The following is a 17963-nucleotide window of genomic DNA, read 5'->3' on the forward strand; positions in this document are numbered from 1 at the left end:
GGGAAAAATGGAAGACAAAACAGTACAAACATGAAGAAACCAGCTACAATTAACACTCAGTGCTGGAGGTGGACACAGCTCAATCGGTGTGGTAATGGGGAGATATTACGATATTCAGAGCAAGAACATAAAATGGTAATAGTTGTGTTTTAGAGAAGAACCATAGACCTGAAATGCCTTAGACTTCCTTCCTTATCACAGCTGGGAAACTATGCTTTTAAGAAATGTCCCTTGTAAAACTGTACCATATCCAGCCCTAACACATATCTGTTGTGTTTGGTTCTTTTTAATCATTTTATTGGGGGCTTGTACAACTCTTATCACAATCCATATATCCATCCATTGTGTTAAGCACATTTGTACATTTGTTGCAATCATCATTCTCAAAAACATTTTCTTTCTACTTCAGCCCTGGGTATCAGCTCCTCATTTTTCCCCTCCCCCCCCCCACCCCTCACCCCTGCCTCATGAGCCAGTGATAATTCATAAATCATTATTATTTTTCCTGTCTTATACTATCCGATGTCTCCCTTCACCCACTTTTTTGTTGTCCATCCCCTAGGGAGGTGATTATATGTAGATCCTTGTAATCGGTTCCCCCTTTCCATCCCACCCTTCCTCCACCCTCCCAGTACTGCCACTCTCACCACTAGTCCTGAAGGGATCATCTGTCCTGGATTCCCTGTGTTTCCAGTTCCTATCTGTACCAGTGTACATCCTCTGGTCTAGCTGGATTTGTTAGGTAGAATTGGGATCATGATAGTTGCAGGAGCAGCATTAAAGAACTAGAGGAAAGTTGTATGTTTCATTGTTGCTATACTGCACCCTGACTGGCTCTGGCTCATCTCCTCCCTGTGATGTTTCTATAAGGGGATTTCCAGTTACCTATAGATGGGCTTTGGGTCCCCAATCTATACTCCCCCTCATTCACAATAATATGATATTTTGTTCTTTGATGCCTGATACCTGATCCCATCGACACCTCATGATCACACAGACTGGTGTGCTTCTTCAATGTGGTCTTTGTTGCTTCTCAGCTAGATGGCCGCTTGCTTATCTTCAAGCCTGTAAGAGCCCAGAGGCTATATCTTTTGATAGCCAGGCACCATCAGCTTTCTTCACCACATTTGCTGATGTATCCGCTTTGTCTTTAGCAATCGTCTAACACAGATCTTAACAAGTGAAAAAATAAGTTTACAAATGATTCATTGATTGCTCAATTCTGTAAACTAGAATTTCTGTCAGAAAAAAATGCTTTGATCAAAATTTATTGGGAAATTCTGTATACTACAACTTGCTTAAAAAAAAAAGTCATAAAATCCAAATCACCAGCAAAGCCTGCAAGTAGTTCAACAGGAAAAAACAACAACCTTGTTTCAATGTTTCAAAGTTATCCTAAGGAGCACATCTCAAAGTTATCCTAAGCATGGGATTTTCTTTCATAAAGTATGTAGCAACATACTAAAACATTACTGTTTCATAGTATAAAAAGGGGAGGGGAGGTGGTTACTATTGCTCGCTGAACTGTTAATCTTGCATCCAAGGCTGTAACTTGTACAGAAGCAGATTACTACATGGTTGTCCTACAGAGAGTAAGGGGATTCAAACCTCTGATCTTTTGGTTAGCAGTCAAGCAGGGTATCATCATTCCCTGGAGCATTTTGAACTAAGAAAACAAAGCTAAACAGAAGATAACTTCATTAGCATTAGCAACTGACAAATAATGAAATCATTCCTTCTCTTTTGTCAGCAGTAGAAAGTAACAAGTGGCTGCAACAGTAAGCTCAAACAAGGACACCTGTGAGGACCAGGCAAGACCAGGCAGTGTTCTACGCTGTTGTATGCAAGGGCGCTAATGAGTGGCAACCACCTGGATAGTTTCTAACAACAACAATAATAGAGACTAACCTGAATATATAACTTTAATTTGCAGTTTCAGTACTCCAGTGGATCTCAAACCTGATTAAAGTAACCTGAGGAACTTTAAACACACACACACAGGGTGCCGCCCGCCCCCCACACACACACCCAGAAAAATTAAATCATCAATCTCTTGGTTGACTATCAACATCCCTGGGCAAATCTCCAGTCTGGGATTTAAGACACTTAGTCTAGACTAAGAATTTGCTATCACTAAAATGGTTAATATGATGTAGGAGGAAATGGGAAGAACACGAATTCCAGTGAATAATTCAGCTGGAAAATCCGCCCTTAAAAATTGAGAATTGGCTACATTTATTCTGCATATGATACTGGATCACAAATACTCTTGGCCTTCTCTGTCATTCTCTCTCCATCATTGCACTTTTGGTTTAGTTCTAATACTCAAGTATGCTAAACTGATAGTCAATAATTTATTTAAAGGGCGCTTTAAAGTTATACAAATGGAACCGCATTTTCTACTGCTTGCCAAATCGGAACCATAGGTATCTTTTTCTCTGAAGTTTATGTTTCATTTCCATAAGACAGAGCCAGAAATAACACCAAGCAAAAACTTTCAACTATTTTCCTAGAAAATGAACATATTAAAACTGCATGACATCAATGATTCAGAATACAGTTAATTGATGCTATTTCTTTTATAGTTGTCATTCTGAACTTGGCAATTTTATCATCCAAAAATGTAATGACTGTATTACAATGGTTGACAATTCATCTTCAAAATGTAGTTAAAAGTTCATTTCCTTGGAAATTCATTTATCAACACACACACTCCTGAAATAGTAGGAAGAACCAATAATAATATAGCCCTAGACACAGCATTAATAAATAAGTCATAGCCTGTAAAATCATATTTGTACTTTACTTGATAATCTTTGCCATCATTTTTAATTCTCATTATCTTTGAATAGACAATGAATAGAAAAAATATGATCTGCAAATTATAATCTGCTTTTCAAATTACATTGCTCATCTTCTTACCCTTTCACTCATAGACTCTGAATAATTAACCCAGGTGAAATTTTTAAGAAACCAAAAATATACCCTATAGGACAGGGTAGAACTGCATCTATGAGTTTCCAGGACTGAAAATGTTAATGAGAGTAGAAAGCCTCATCTTTATTCTACTGAGCCACTAGTGGTTTTGAATTGCTGACTTTGTGGGTCGCAACTCAATGCATAACCACTACGCCACCAGAGCTCTCAAATTTAACCATGTGGATCCCTGAGTTATATGGCAAGAAAAATGTCTCCCATGTCCCTTATTTTGTTTTTGGAAAGGTACTTGGTCCTTTCTGTTAGAAATGCTTTTCCATTTTGTCATAAAACTATAGGCCCCCTTAGACACTCTCCCAGAGTCTTCCCCAGTCTTACCAGCATACTAATTTTATGTGTACCTATCCTACAAAACTATCTCCATAAGCAAGTTTTCCTTGATTGCTCATTGGAGAAATCCTTGTATTACAATACTTTGTATTATCTTACTACACGGAATAGTATTACCGACCAATTTTCCTCTGCAGGCTGACTGCCTTGAGACCAAGGTACTCTGCTCCTTTTCCTGCCTCCGTCCCCGGGCCAGCACAGTGCCAGACACAGGGGAAGGAGTGTTTCATGGAGTCTACGCATTTCTGTAAACTGTATGTACATTCGTCTTAATAGCTTCTTACAGCAATATGTCCTTTCAAATTGAAAGCTCTTTGAGAGTAGGATTATTCCTTCATCCATTTCTCCAAAGACCTTAGAGCTGGAAGCGTCGGGTTCAGAGCAGATGAGGAAGCTCATTGTATTTTTCATGTACCAAGAGGGATAAAATGGAGCGACAATCCAATGAGAAGGAATGCATGTCCATGTTCCAAATTAGTATTAAAAAAACACTATTTCCTCAGTTGTGTTAAGACCTTCCCTCAATTGACTGAATGAAGTCAAGGAAAGTTTAAGTCTCTCCAAGCCTACCAAACTAGGGGAAATGGCAGGAAGGCTTCTCGAAAAGTGTCACCTACTGACTTCACATGCGAATTCAGACCACAGTCATAGAAAGTGTGACAGAAAAAATAAACAGGGAGAACTTCTATTTAAGAAAACAACCAGATTTGTAAGGTAGAACTGGGATCATGCTAGTGGGGCGGGGGAAGCATTAAAGAACTAGAGGAAAGTTGCATGTTTTATTGTTGCTACACTGCACAGACTGGCTTGACTCCTCCCAGCAACCCTTCTGTAAGGGAATGTCCAGTTGCCTACAGATGGGCTTTGGATCCCCACTCCCCTTCATTCGCAATGATATGATGTTTTGTTCTTTGATGCCTAATACCTGATCCCTTCGATACCTCATGATCACAAAGGCCGGTGTGCTTCTTCCATGCGTGTTTTGCTGCTTCTCAGCTAGATGGACGCTTGTTTACCTTCAAGCCTTTAAGACCCGAGACTCTATATCTTTTGATAGCTGGGCACCACCAGCTTTCTTCAGCACATTTGCTTATACAACCCCTTTGGCTTCAGAGAGTGTGTCTGGAAGGTGAGCATCATGGAATGCCAGTTTATTAGAACAAAGTTTTCTTGCATTGAGGGAGTATTGAGTAGAGGCCTTCCCCCCAACTATCATGATCCCACTTCTACCTTACAAATCCGACTAGACCAGAAGATGTACACTGGTACAGATGGGAACTGGAAACACGGGGAATCCAGGACAGACGAACCCCTCAGGACCACTGGTGAGAGTATTGATATCGGGAGGGTGGAGGGAAGGAGGGGTAGAAAGGAGGAACCGATCACAAGTATCTCCATATAACCTCCTCCCTGGGGAATGGACAACAGAAAAGTGGGTGAAGGAAGATATCAGACAGTGTAAGACAATGCAAAATAATAATAATTTATAAATTATCAAGGGTCGTGTGGGAAGGGAGGGGGAAATGAGGAGCTGATAATCAAGGGCGCAGGTAGAAAGCAAATGCTTTGAGAATGATGATGGCAACAGATGTGCAAATGTGCTTGACACAATGGATGGATGTATGGATTGTGTTAAGAGTTGTACGAGCCCCCCAATAAAATTATTTTAAATAAATAAATGAAACATTCAGAAACCCAGGGAAAAATACAATACCTGAAAATTGGTTGCATTTTAAGTTTTCTTTTTTTATTATTGACAGGGGAGTAAGGAATTGAAGCTGTGTTTTTTTATTTTTTTGGTAACTTCCTTTCTTTCGAAAAATGGTAAATGGTGGTAAATTCAAGGAGAACTGAGAAAGAACCTCAAACACCTCTATAGCTTTGCGGGCCATTAGTTTAATTCTTGCTGAATCCCTTCAATGGCCACCTACCATCATGTTAACTATTATGAAGTTTCAATGACTGAATGATAATCTGGGGCAAGAAAAGAATTACGCTGAATAAATGCTTAAGGTATGAATGATGTACGTTTGCACCTCTCCTACACTATTTTTGTTTCACACACACACAGGGAAGGGGGGTGGGGGGAAGCAAAGAAACAGAAAAAGAAAGTTAACGAAATTTATTTTTTTCACTTCCTAAAGTTCCGAAGTAAGCTTCTTTCAGTGAGGAATTTGTGTCCAAAGAAAATTTTTAAACTGCAAGCAGCCAATTTGGAACAAGTCACAATTGCTAGACACACAAAATGAGAGGGTAACATTCAGGAGGTCTAATAATTTAACTCAAGGATCATATTACTTAGAGAAGCAGAGTCACAGAGTGCTTTCCCTAACCACTATTAAGAAAAACGGAAAGGTTTCTATGCTGTACTAACCCCTGTGCGTCTTGGCTGACTGTAAACTTCCCACAAAAAGGAAAATATTGACTAAAACAATATTCATGCCTGTGACCCAGGAGGAGAAACTTTGATATAGAGGATGAAATCCCCCAACATTCCCTTAATATATTAACAGCCAGTACGCTCGCTGCTCCTTCTCCACGGCTGGCCACTGACCGGAAAGAGGCAGCACAACACACACGAAGAATCCTCCTCTCCCAGAGGACACTCAGCATGCACGGATCCAGCACATTGCAAAAAACTTTGACACACTGTGGTGCTGCTGTGGTGTATTCTTTTTACATCAAAGGTGTGGGGAAATAGCTACATCTTACCTAAACAGCACTGCCTCTTCTAAGATATAACTTAATTTGAGCCATTTGTTGAAGGATTAAACTCCTCGTCCCTGCCATAGGCCATTTTTTAATAGTACATGTGCATAAACTCTTTGAAGATACAGAAATTGTCCAGCCCTTCGCTGAGAAAGGGCATGTCTCCTGTGTCCTGCTCTGACCCTTTAGAGCTAAGACTAAGCAAGAGATCCCATACTCCATCAGGAGAAGGGGAGGAAACTGCAAGACGGTGCTTGAGCCGCATTTGAGAGCCATCTCTAATTGGGACACCCCAGCTCAGAGGGTCTCTCTCTTCTGAGACTTTGGTTTCTCTTCCGTGCCTTTTTCCCTTCGTGCAAGATGAGATTCCTGGCTTACTCCCAGCTCGTGTTCCCTCATCACTCTAGCTTCCCCCAGCGGACACTGCCATCCCTGCCTTCTCCCTCTATTCATCCGACATCATGACTACTCCCATTCAGTTCCCACGACAAATCCAGCTTTCAATCTCCCAGTTTGCTAAGGACAAGCCTGGCTCCCTTGGTCTTTCAGATTCCAGTCGCAAAGATCCTGAACACTGTCCAGTATAAGCTTATCATGGAGTCAAGTGCCCACTTCTTGGTCCAAGTGACTGTGAGCAGAAAAGCCAGGAAGCAGGGTCAGCTGTTCCAGACCAGGGCTTGCTCTTCCTCCGTTTCTTGATCAAAAACTCAAGCCTTACTGACACCAAGTCAACTGTGAGTCTCAACCCTGTAGGACAGAGTAGAACTGCTCCTGTGGGTTTGCAAGACTATAAATCTTTACAGGAGCAGAAAGCCTCAGCTTTCTCCTTTTTTTTTTTTTTGGTAGGACATGTGGGAAGGCAGGAAGCATAATCCCATGAAGGCAAGGCCCATAAACTAAAGTATATAACTGAAGAATGTACATAAAATTGGGGTGACTATTGGCTGCTATTTAATTACCCCTTTGTCCCCTCCAGGGCATCTCCGGGTGTTTTAAAAGTAGTGTTCATGACTATAATGATTGACGTATAATACACACAAACACACACACACACACACACACACGGCTTTTGCCAGGGGAACAAACAACAGAAACGTGGGCAATGGAAGACAGTGGTTGGTGTAAAATGTGAAAATAATAATAATTTAAGTTTACCAGGGGTCCACGAGGATGGGAGGATGAAGGAGGGAAGAAAAAAAGAGGAGCTAATACCAAGGGCTGAAGCAGAACAAAAATGTTTTGAAAACAATTATGGCAACATATGTACAGATGTGTTTGATACAACTGATATATGGATTGTTATAAGAGCTGTAAGAGCCCCCAATAAAATGATTTATTAATAATAATAATAAAAAGTAAAGTTCAGAGACAGAAACCAAATAAGTAAGTTAAATTACCCAAAGGGCAATTCCTAAAGCCAAGTGTTTAAGTAAAATACAAAACACTAAAATCATCAAACAAAATATTGCTTTTGTTTTATTTTTTAATTAAAAACATTATTCTTTAAATAAGAGTTCCAAGACTGAAGGAAGGGCTGATTCAGAGGATGGCAGCATATCATTCCTGTAAATTCCCCAGATGGAGTGAAACAGGAAAACTTCAGAATAATGTGATTTTGTAATCTGTTTAAACTTAACACAAGGAAACCTGTAAGAGCAGAAACACAAAAGACTCTTCTTTTTCATTTCTTGCAAGTCTTTAACCTACCCTTTGACAAGGTACAATCATACTTTTTATTTGTTAGTGAGAAAATTCTCCCTCTGACAGTTTACACAAGTTCGGTACATGAAAGCCACTATAGATAACCCTTAAGAAACAGAAGCATGAGTAACAGTTCCCTGAGGGTACGGGAAGTGGGGATAGGAAGAGGGTAGCATGGATGAATTTATAACTCCACCTAATGCACTAGAACAAACAACAGGATTATATGTGGATGGATATATTGGATTGTGTATGATATGGGAAAAATCTATTATAGGGTTGAAAAGTAAAGGTTTCTGAGGGGTGGAGTGGGGAGTGAGGGGATAAGAGAGCTGATACCAAGAAGCTCAAGAAGAAAGAAACTGTTGGAACAGACTGTGGTATCAATTGTACAACACTACTTGATATGGTTGAACTATGGAATGTTGTAATAGCTATAAGAGCTCCCTATAAAAAGATTAAAGGGCAAAAGCAAAGGAAATAATCTAGTACTTGAGAGAATTTGGAAAGAGACTTGTTACCCTGCTAGTGGAAATGTAAACTGGTACAATCTTTATGGAGACAATTCTGGAAATAAACATTAAAAGCTCTTTAGAAATGTGAAGGAGGGAAAAAAATCTTATTTCTCATACATTCCATTTTTATTTTCCACACAGTCCAAGGTTTTAGATTTGATTTCATGGAGATCACTTTAATCAAAAACTAAGTGTTTGCTGGGTATTAGGATTAGTATGCGCTTTAAAAATCTTAATACAAACTGGGTTACATTCACTGGGCTACTATCAAAGATACACTTTGAAAGAATCTCTCTGATCCTCTGCTCCTGCGGTTCGAGGGGAAAGGGATAAAATAGAAAGCGTGGTTTTCATGAAGCTGCTGCGTGAAGTGGCCGCCGGCATACTGACCAACTACATGGCCCTCAGCGCGGCCCACAGCAGGTGACGCTGCCGCAGGCTACAGGAACAGGCGCCAGGCCCCCCCCCCCCCCCCCTGAAGACAAGACTGCAAGAATGCATGAAGAGCTGTCACTCACGTTTCCATGTCTTTTTTTCTTAATCTTCTCACGAACGCTTTTACCCGCTAGACTCTGAATCATATGACATAAAATGATGATTTATCCTATTGACAACTTGCTAGAAAATGTTCATGAAAAATGTCTTATGTGTCATTTTGGGGGTTTTCATCCTAGGTTTATACGCACTGAGCCCTACTGAACCAGTAACAGATGGGAACTATGAACACAAATTCTTCCATGGAAACATTCTCAGAGCCCTAACTCGCTTTATTAATAAGAACTCCATGTCCCTGAGCATTAGCGTTAAGGACATGTCCATCAGTGATCACATCCACTAGTGACCATCTTTACTCACTTGAGATCATGTACAATGCTGCCCAAACTTCAGAAACTATTGTAACAACAAATAAAGACCTTATCATACATACTTTTTGTATCATTTAAATTGAAGGTCATGTAAATATATTACCGACTTAAAAAAACTAAATGTAAAATTTAGAATATAATTGTATGTTAGTCAAATTTAATATTTACTATGATTAACTATAAATCTGTTAGAAAACATAAACCTATGAGCTACAGTTGATTGAATTCATTTCAAAAAATGCAATCAAAACTTTCCCTATTCTACCCAGGGAGTATGAATCATTCAATATATACAAAATAATGGAAGTTGCAGGGTATAAGCAATTTTAAGTAGAAGCCAACCCTCAATAAAATCTCCAAGTGGATTCCCTCTGACACTCATTTTCAGATACCAATCCCACTCACTGCCAGAAAGTTGATCCTGACACGTGGTAACCCCATATGCCCCAGGTAGCATTGCTTCCTAGAATACTCTGGGCTGTAATTTGATAGAAGCAATATGGCCAGAGAACCACTAAGTGGGCTTAACCAATCAACCTTTACATTAGGGGCCACAAGACTACTTATTTTTGAAATATCAAACAAAACAAAAATAAGGCAAATCCACTGAGTTGAACCCAATTTTGTATAATCCCACAGGGTTTCCCAAGCATGTGTGTGAAAGCAGACTGCCGCATCTTTCCTCCATGGAGTCACCAGCAGGTTCAAACCGCTGACCTCTCAGCAGCTGATCAATTAATAAAATGTTCAAGTGGACTCCCTCTATGCCATTCATTTTAGGATTCCAATCCCGCCCGCTACCTTCAAGTTGATTCTGACTCGTGGTAACCCCAAAATTGTCTGTCCCAATGTTTTCACAAGAAGACAACATCTGCTACTTTGCCATCTCAAAGTGCCAAAAGTAATGTGCTTGTCTAAAAAAAATTTTTAATTTTGAGGGGGAGGAGACAGGTGTGATGAAAGTACACTACATGATTTACTAAATCAATCTCACTTACATGTCAGTCTTACTCTTAACTATCATAAAAAACATGTTTGCGGTCAGTTTTTCAAATTAATTTCACACATAATGAGAGTATAAAATATTCCAGCACTAAAAAATGTGTGATGTGCACTTTAGGGAGAAATATTGTGCATAATCTATTCCAATGGGAAACTTGGCTCTTTTTATTAATGATGCTGGCTGAATGTTGTCTTCTCCAGTTGCTGGGATTACAGATTCCAAAAGCATTTTGCTGCTTTGATGAGTCACATCTGTAATACAATCACTGTACCCATCACCACCTAATACACTGTAACACATTTTCCCTCCAAAATCTGGCCACAATCATTACACAAGAGGAAGAAAAAAGAATCTGATTAAAGGGAAACAAGGCAGACAGTGAGTAAGTCATGAATAACTACCGAGAGAAGTGTTCAAACAACGCCCGGGTAGATAGTTTCCACGTGGTTCCATTAGATAAAGTTGCCATGCGGGATGGAGAGCAAGCTAGAGAGACGATAGACGTCCTATCTGTTTCCTCCATCCGGCTCAATCACTGGAGAACTTTTAACAACGAAGAATGCTCTGGTGTCGCCATTGCAAATAGTCTATAATATCTGCCAATAATTAAGTAGCAGTCCATAACGGGACATTAAAAATTAGGTGACATGCGGTTTTAATACACATATAAGAAAAATTAAGGGTCTATAAGTGATTGGTCTCATTCAAAAGTGGGATTAGAGATTACTTTTATCTTATTTTTTCCATTAAATTTTACTGACTTTGTTGTTGTTGAGAATATACACAACAAAATATACACCAATTCAACACTTGCTACACATACAATGTAGTGACGACGGCGATCACTCTCAGCCTCATGTTTCAGTCCTTCCTCCCCTATCAGCATAGACTCCGCGATGCCCCTAAAATGCCCACACAGTCTTTCAAGTTACTGTTGTCGGCTTGCTAACTGACATGCTGTGGGCAGAGCAGGGCTGCGGCTCAGGGTTTGTAAGGCTGTAAATCTGTACGCATGCAAACTGCCTTGACTTGCTCCCACAGAACGGCGGGCAGTAGCACACTTCTGATGACCCTTCTCTTAGCAGCCCAATGCTTAATTCTTACAAAGAGTGTGATGCTTACGGTAGACCTCTTGACTAGTTAAGCTAACCTACTGTTTGGTGTGAAGCCTCTTGGGGGGTATTTTTGTACAAGATTTAAAGATGACCTCAAGGGGTTTATCCATCCTTTGCTCCAGAAAGTTTAGAGTCCATGAGAGTTTGGAATTCTGTTCTGAGCTTTCCCCTTTTGATCAGGATTCTCTGAGGAAACTTTGACCAAACTGTTCAGTAATGGTGTCTGGGCACCATCCTGTTCTCCTGGTCGTCTGGCAAAGGAAATAGTTGCTTATGAAGGCGATGAGCCACACAGTCTATATTCTCCCATTCCTGACTCTCCTTCTGCTTCTACGGTTCTTTGAACAGAGACCGACTGTCAAGCCTTGGATGCTTGCCTGAAACAGCCCCAAGCACCTATACAAGAAACTGGGGAGTAGAATAGGGGCTCAAAACACATTATTAAACCAGTTAGCTGAATGCCCATGAAATCCCAGTCCCATACCTCCAAAACAAGGGCAAAGACAGACGAGGTGTTGGATTGCAACCTTGGTAGCCTTCCCTCTTTTTCTCCTTTAGCTATTTCACGGTCATTGTTGTAAATATATCATACCACTTTTGCCAATTCAACTTTTAATGGCATTTACAATCATCAAATATGCAAGGCTATCTTTATTCAATGTGATTTTCTATCACTTTTCAGTCCTTCTCTTCCTCCTACCCTTTCCCTCTCACTCCTAGTAACCACTAATAAATTTTGCTTTCTATACATTTGCCTTTTCTTTATATATAAGTGAGGTCATGTATATGTTTCACTTATCAAAATGTTTTCAAGTTTCATCCGCACTGCAGCACATATCAAGACTTCATTAATCCTATTGTCTGAATAGTATTCCATGACATTCCTTTACTATGGTGTGTTTATCGATTGATCCGTTAATTGACATTCAGATTGTTCCACCTTCTGGCTACTGTGAATAGTGTTGCAATGGATATGGTATACAATTCTCTTTCTGAATCTTTTTACGTCCTTTAAGTTCATAATTAGGAGTTCAATTGCTGGGTCATGTAGTTGTATCTTTAGCTTTTTGAGGAATCCTGCATTGTACTCCACGGTGATTATCTCAACTTCACATCTGCACTAGCAATAGAAAAGCTTTTGTTCATTAAAAGGTTTTACCCCCCACCTCCCGCCAAAAAATGTGAAAAGACAGGCTACCAAGTGGGTGCATAGCTTTGGAAACCATGTACTCATCAAGAATCTAATAACCAAAATATACTTGCACATAAAACTCTGACAACTTAACAAGAAAAGACACATGACCAGGTCACAAAATGAACAAAGGGCTGAACCAAAAAAAAGACGTCTGAATTATTATCACACACATGAAAAGGTGCTGAGCTTTAATACTCATCAGAGAGAATTCAATCAAAACCACAATGAGACACCATTACATTTCCACCAGGACGGCTAAGGCTTAAAAAGGAAAAGAGCAATTGTCGGTGAGGGGGTAGGGAAATTGGAAAACTTTTTTCTCTTTTTTTAAATGTCAAGTACATAAGTGTTACAGACAATTTAGAAACTAAGGAAAAAATTCAGTTTAAGTCACGACATTCCTGTAATTAAGGTCTCTAGACCTTATCTATTATTATCAAAAATGATAAATCACATTAAGCGATAATATATTTTCCTATTGTTTTTTTTCATCCATTAAAAGGCCTCAAATACCATATGAAGATATTACACTTTGACTACTTACGTTTCTCCCTCATTATCTGATTTCTGGCGGATCGTGCCTCAAAAATCCCTTTCCCATTTAAACGCCACACCCCTTTCCCAAGCCCACCACCACTACTGTAATAGGTGAGGCCATGCATCTAAGCACTTGCCAATGGAAGTGGGAGAGAGGTGGCATTGAGGCCTTACCTGACAGCTACAAGACTCTCTCCAGCTATGAAACTTTCTCAAACACCTTTCTCTTTATCACCAGCTCACATTGAAAACAAGGGTGAATCGGTTTTAACCAAAGAGGCAAGATCCATTACTTAAAGGCCAACAGAGCTACATCTAACAAGGAATCTGACCCTGAATCACAACAAGGGGTAAAGCTACTAACCAACTGGTCTACTCTCCTTAGAATAGTATATGAGAACAAAATAAGTAACTCTTTCCTCTAAGCTACTATGTCATTGGGTTTCTCATCTATGAACATTTTTAGTTTTGCCTTTGCCCTAACTAATAAAGCTTCATGAAAAATAAAAGATTTCAAATGCATACAGTAAATCAGTGTACAGAAAACCAGGTAGCTCCCCAAGAAGAACAATAACTATGACACAATCGGAGTTTAAGTCTATAATACACTAAGCAATTATTATGTTAGCTCAGAGTCTGAGAGAATATATTTCATATTATTATTTGTTAATTTATCATTTAAACTCTGTGTAAATATATCAATTCTTACTCTAAAATAATTTCTCAAATGTTATCATCATCTGTCATGCTTATACATCTATGTTCACAGTATAAGGAGAAGAGTAACATGTTAAAGCTTTACACTCCTGCACCCATCTTCTCCTCAGAGGAAGCTGCTACAAAGTTAAGAAGGGCTCCCTTGAAGACTTAGAAGACTTTTTAAAATAAAACGGGTACTTGAATTTAAACTCAGCTAATCTGGTTTGAATTTTGGTTTGTGACTCATATACCCTGAAGTCAAATTTAAAATAAAAAAATTCCAACAATAAGCATGTAGATCATTCAGGTTTTAGTTACTCTAGGAGATGAAAGATATTTTCCAAAGATACTAATGAGCAGCAATGTGCCTCTATGACTTACTCTGAAGTGTTTCCCAGAATGCCATTATGTAAAATTAAAATGGAAATATGTATCACTAGAAGAAACTTCCTGAAGAACAATTCAATAGGTCTCCATTACTTCATTATACTGTAGATGAGATCTACTTCTGTCTGCTCAAAACACTGAGAATTACTCTTCTGGAATTTAGAACATTTGCCTTTTATTAAATGACAGTTTTTTTCCAGGATGAGAATCCAAATTTAACAGGCATTTTGATTTTTCTATCAAGAAGACACTTCCTACAAAACTAATTAATGGGGAGATTAAAACACCACCCCTTTAGTTATTCCGAGATTTCATTAGCCATTAATCTGTAGCCAAGAGTGTAATTTATGACTCTAATTTATAGTTTGTAGGATACACATGTGTCCTTGGAGTCAAACATGTGTTTCTATTTAAACTGCTGGAATGTATCTGTGGGTCTGCAAAGAGTTATAAATATAAGGAAATCTTCTAAGAATGAAGTCCCTTTAGGACCACATACACCGTGCTTTAATTCAGTTGTGAAAATCTCTGACTTGTACAATGCTGCGGAGTCTGCTTTTCACATCTATATACTCATACAAATTTAAAAAGATTACTGGGGAAAAATATTTCCACAGATATAATCTATTGTATCATCACAACTAACCTAAGGCAAAACTATGATTTCTGTTTTGTTTTATTTTTCTATTACTGCCCCATACAGGTCCCTCATAGTCACCCCATGCCCTTATCAAAATACAGAGGTCAATTGAGAGAGGAAGAAGGAATCTGAGATTAGTCATTTATATTTCATGATGAACTGATTCTACTTTGAGTGAGTTGGTTTTCAGTAGGCACTACTATAAATAGCATTTGCACTAAAAGTCTTTGACGGTCACGGCCTTCTGAGCCCACACAAGCAGCATCTCCTCCTGTTCTCTCCCCTTGTCTCTTGAAAGGAGGATAGCTCGAAGGGCTTCTTCAGTTCCCTAAACCTTATTTGCTCCCATCTGTCAAAGAGGGAGGAGGCCTGGTGGTGCAGTGGTTATGAGTTGGGCTGCTAATTATAAGGTCAGCAGTTCAAAACCACCAACTGCTCCATGGGAGAAAAACAGGACTTTCTCCTCTTATAAAGAGATACAATTTTGTAATCTCAAAGAGGCAGTTCTACCCTGTCCTATACAGTCACTGTGAGTTGGCATTGACTCGATGACAGTGGGTCAGGCTGGGTTGGGTTAGGGTAGGGTAAGGTAGGGTAGGTTAAGTTAGGTTAGGTTAATTTTGGTCAAAGATGGCCAAAGAGACTTTCCTGAGTACATGACTTTAAGTGGTATGAAGTAGCAGTTCAGATGGTTCTGTATAATCAATTTTAAATATTAGGTAAGTATGGATGTGAGAAAATAGATGCAGCTTTAAATAAGACAAGGAAAAAATTAAAGCAATTAACATTTTTCACATCATTCTAACAGCTAGTGTTCCCAGTATTCTACTAAAGACAGTGTCACTGTGTTCTGAAATACCTAGACCCAAGTTAAACAATACTAGCTAGAGTCAGTTAATGCCAAATCAAGTTCGGGGATACTATGTGGACTTCAACAACATGAGCCTAAAACAGTCTAGCCAGAAGAGTTTTCTTTTTTTTTTTTCTTCATTAAATGCCTATAGTGAAGGCCTCCCCAAGACACACACAAAATAACACTTTATCGTTCAGTGTTTCCCAAAGTGGGCAGCGCTCTCCCCTGGGCACCGATGGAATGACGCGGGGGTGGGGGGGTTGAAATGGTGCAAAGGCTGTGTCTACGCTCTCCCCTGGAAGGTGGGCTCGAGCACAGAAGGTTTTAATGGCTGGGAAGGGGCAGGGGGAACAGTTTGGGGTTTTGTTTTCTGAAAAGGAGGCCAACTAAGTTTAAGTTTAAGAACCTGGATTACACACCCCACCATGCATCAACCAAATTTTGTAGCATGAATGCCAAATGCTTTCTTCCACCTACCAGCCTTCTGACATTCCGTTTTATGCATAAAATGTCCTTCTTATCTACCCAAGGCTACCTTCTATGCGCCTAGAGAGCTCAAGAAGCTGCTCTAATATCCTGAAGTCTCCGTCAAATGTTCCGTTCCTGACAGCCTCAGGCTGTTGTGACCATAGCCCCAGACACCATAAACACCATCAGGGGAGGGGCTGTGTCTTCTGATGTCTCCCATGTGTGCCCACACATGTTGTAAATAAAGACTTTCAGAATGAAAAAGGATGTATTACAAGTATCAACTTTTAAAATATGTATTTTTAACACCCCTGGAAGGGACTGCAAATGAATAAAGATGACAAAAAGGAGGAAACAGAGAAAGCCAGAGCAAATCATCTCTGCAAAAATCATCTCTGCTTGCACATGGGCTTTGATCCCAAAGGCGGAGTGGTCTTCTAAAACACAGCTCCACGCCTTCTGAACATGCTGCTACCGGCACTCCTCCCTTCCTCTGGGACACCTGTGGGCGTGTTTCCACCATGCACGCTTTCTGGGTCTCAAGACGAGGACAGTGAGTCCCAAATGAACTGATGGTTAAGGTTATGTGTTCATGTGCCTAGGCCATGATTCTCAGCATTACATAATTATCCTTCATTGTGTGGTTTTATATATACATGGGGAAGCTCCTTGGAGGTGTGGTCTGCACCCAATATATATAGATTTCCCAAAAAGCTCTCTCGCGCTTTTGATCCTGCATCTAACTCATCTTCACCCGACTTCTGGTTCGTGGGATGTAAGCCAAGTAGCTGCCACTGGAGCTGCAGAACGGGGGATTTGCGACTTTCCACAGCCACATGAGCCAGCAGCCTGCCATCTGGTGGGGGGTCAGCAGCCCCAATAATCACATGAGTGAGAAGAAGCCTGATGCCTGAGCCATGAACTGCCAGCTTTCACCATTCTGTGAGTTGTTTCTTGAAATGAATCTGTCAGTCTATGTAATATTATGTATGTGAGTATTTCTCTCACTGGCTTTTCTCCTCTACAGAACCAGCCTAAGACAGATGTGCGTTACATTTCTTTGAAAGGACAGGTATTTTCTTTCATATGAAAACACTTATTTTAAGAAATAGAACTGGCTAGAATTTATCAGTACGCAAGCTTTCCAGCCTCTCCTGTGTAATTTTCAGTCATCTCCGCCCCATACATTCCATTGCTCTACCCCCACCAGGCTTATCTCACTGATGGTAACGACCTGAAAAGGATGGACAGAGGTCGTGAGTAAGTAGATCTCAAGGGTTACCTTTCCTCTGTCCAAGATCAAGCTGTTGAGAAATAAAGATTGTGAATGACTCTCTCCCTCTACATCCCTGGACAGGTATGTGTGCAGGCAGGAAGGAAATCAGGAGCAGCAGTGGAAAAGAAGATAACCAAGGTGTTTTGCTAATAGATGTGTGAGAATTCCGTCTGGCAGGCCTTACTGTTTCACTGCATCTTAACCTACAAACAAAAACTCCATTAGAGTTTCTCAGACAAAAAGAGAAAGCCTTTTCAACACATGTGCGCATGTGCTTGACACACTGGATGAATGTATGGATTGTGATAGGAGATGTATGAGCCCCGATAAAAGTATTTCCTAAAAGAAAACCTTAAAAAATAAATAAAATGTAAAAGAAGAAGAGAGCCTTCGAAGGCTTTCCTTCTGCCAACCATTTCTAGCTATCTTATCAAAACCTTACTGCCCTTCCTATCAAAAGGGAGCTTCCAGGAGCTTCTAGTAGAACTGTTAACACAGGGCTATTTCCCCACAATTGTCACCAAGGCAAGAAGGAAAGTGACTTACCTTTTGAAAAAAGTCTTCCCCGCTTTTGCCTTTTCCTTCAGCAGCAGCTGTAAATATAAAAATGAATATATTTAAAATATTTTGTTTTTGCAATCTACGTATTCAAAACACTAGAGTATCAAGTAC

The 17963-nt window shown here is 39.8% G+C and overlaps 1 protein-coding gene across 2 annotated transcripts in view; it reads right to left on the minus strand.

The window, feature by feature from the left end:
• Positions 1-17963, minus strand: part of BICC1 (BicC family RNA binding protein 1) — a 311914-nt gene that overhangs the window by 193735 nt on the left and 100216 nt on the right. For both annotated transcript variants that reach the window (XM_075534861.1, XM_075534862.1), the window contains exon 2: positions 17838-17884. In XM_075534861.1, coding sequence (XP_075390976.1) covers positions 17838-17884 — 47 coding nt within the window. The remainder of the gene's footprint in view (positions 1-17837; positions 17885-17963) is intronic.

The sequence above is a fragment of the Tenrec ecaudatus genome, chromosome 16 (genome assembly GCF_050624435.1).
Source record: "Tenrec ecaudatus isolate mTenEca1 chromosome 16, mTenEca1.hap1, whole genome shotgun sequence".
Taxonomy (NCBI): Eukaryota; Metazoa; Chordata; class Mammalia; order Afrosoricida; family Tenrecidae; genus Tenrec; species Tenrec ecaudatus.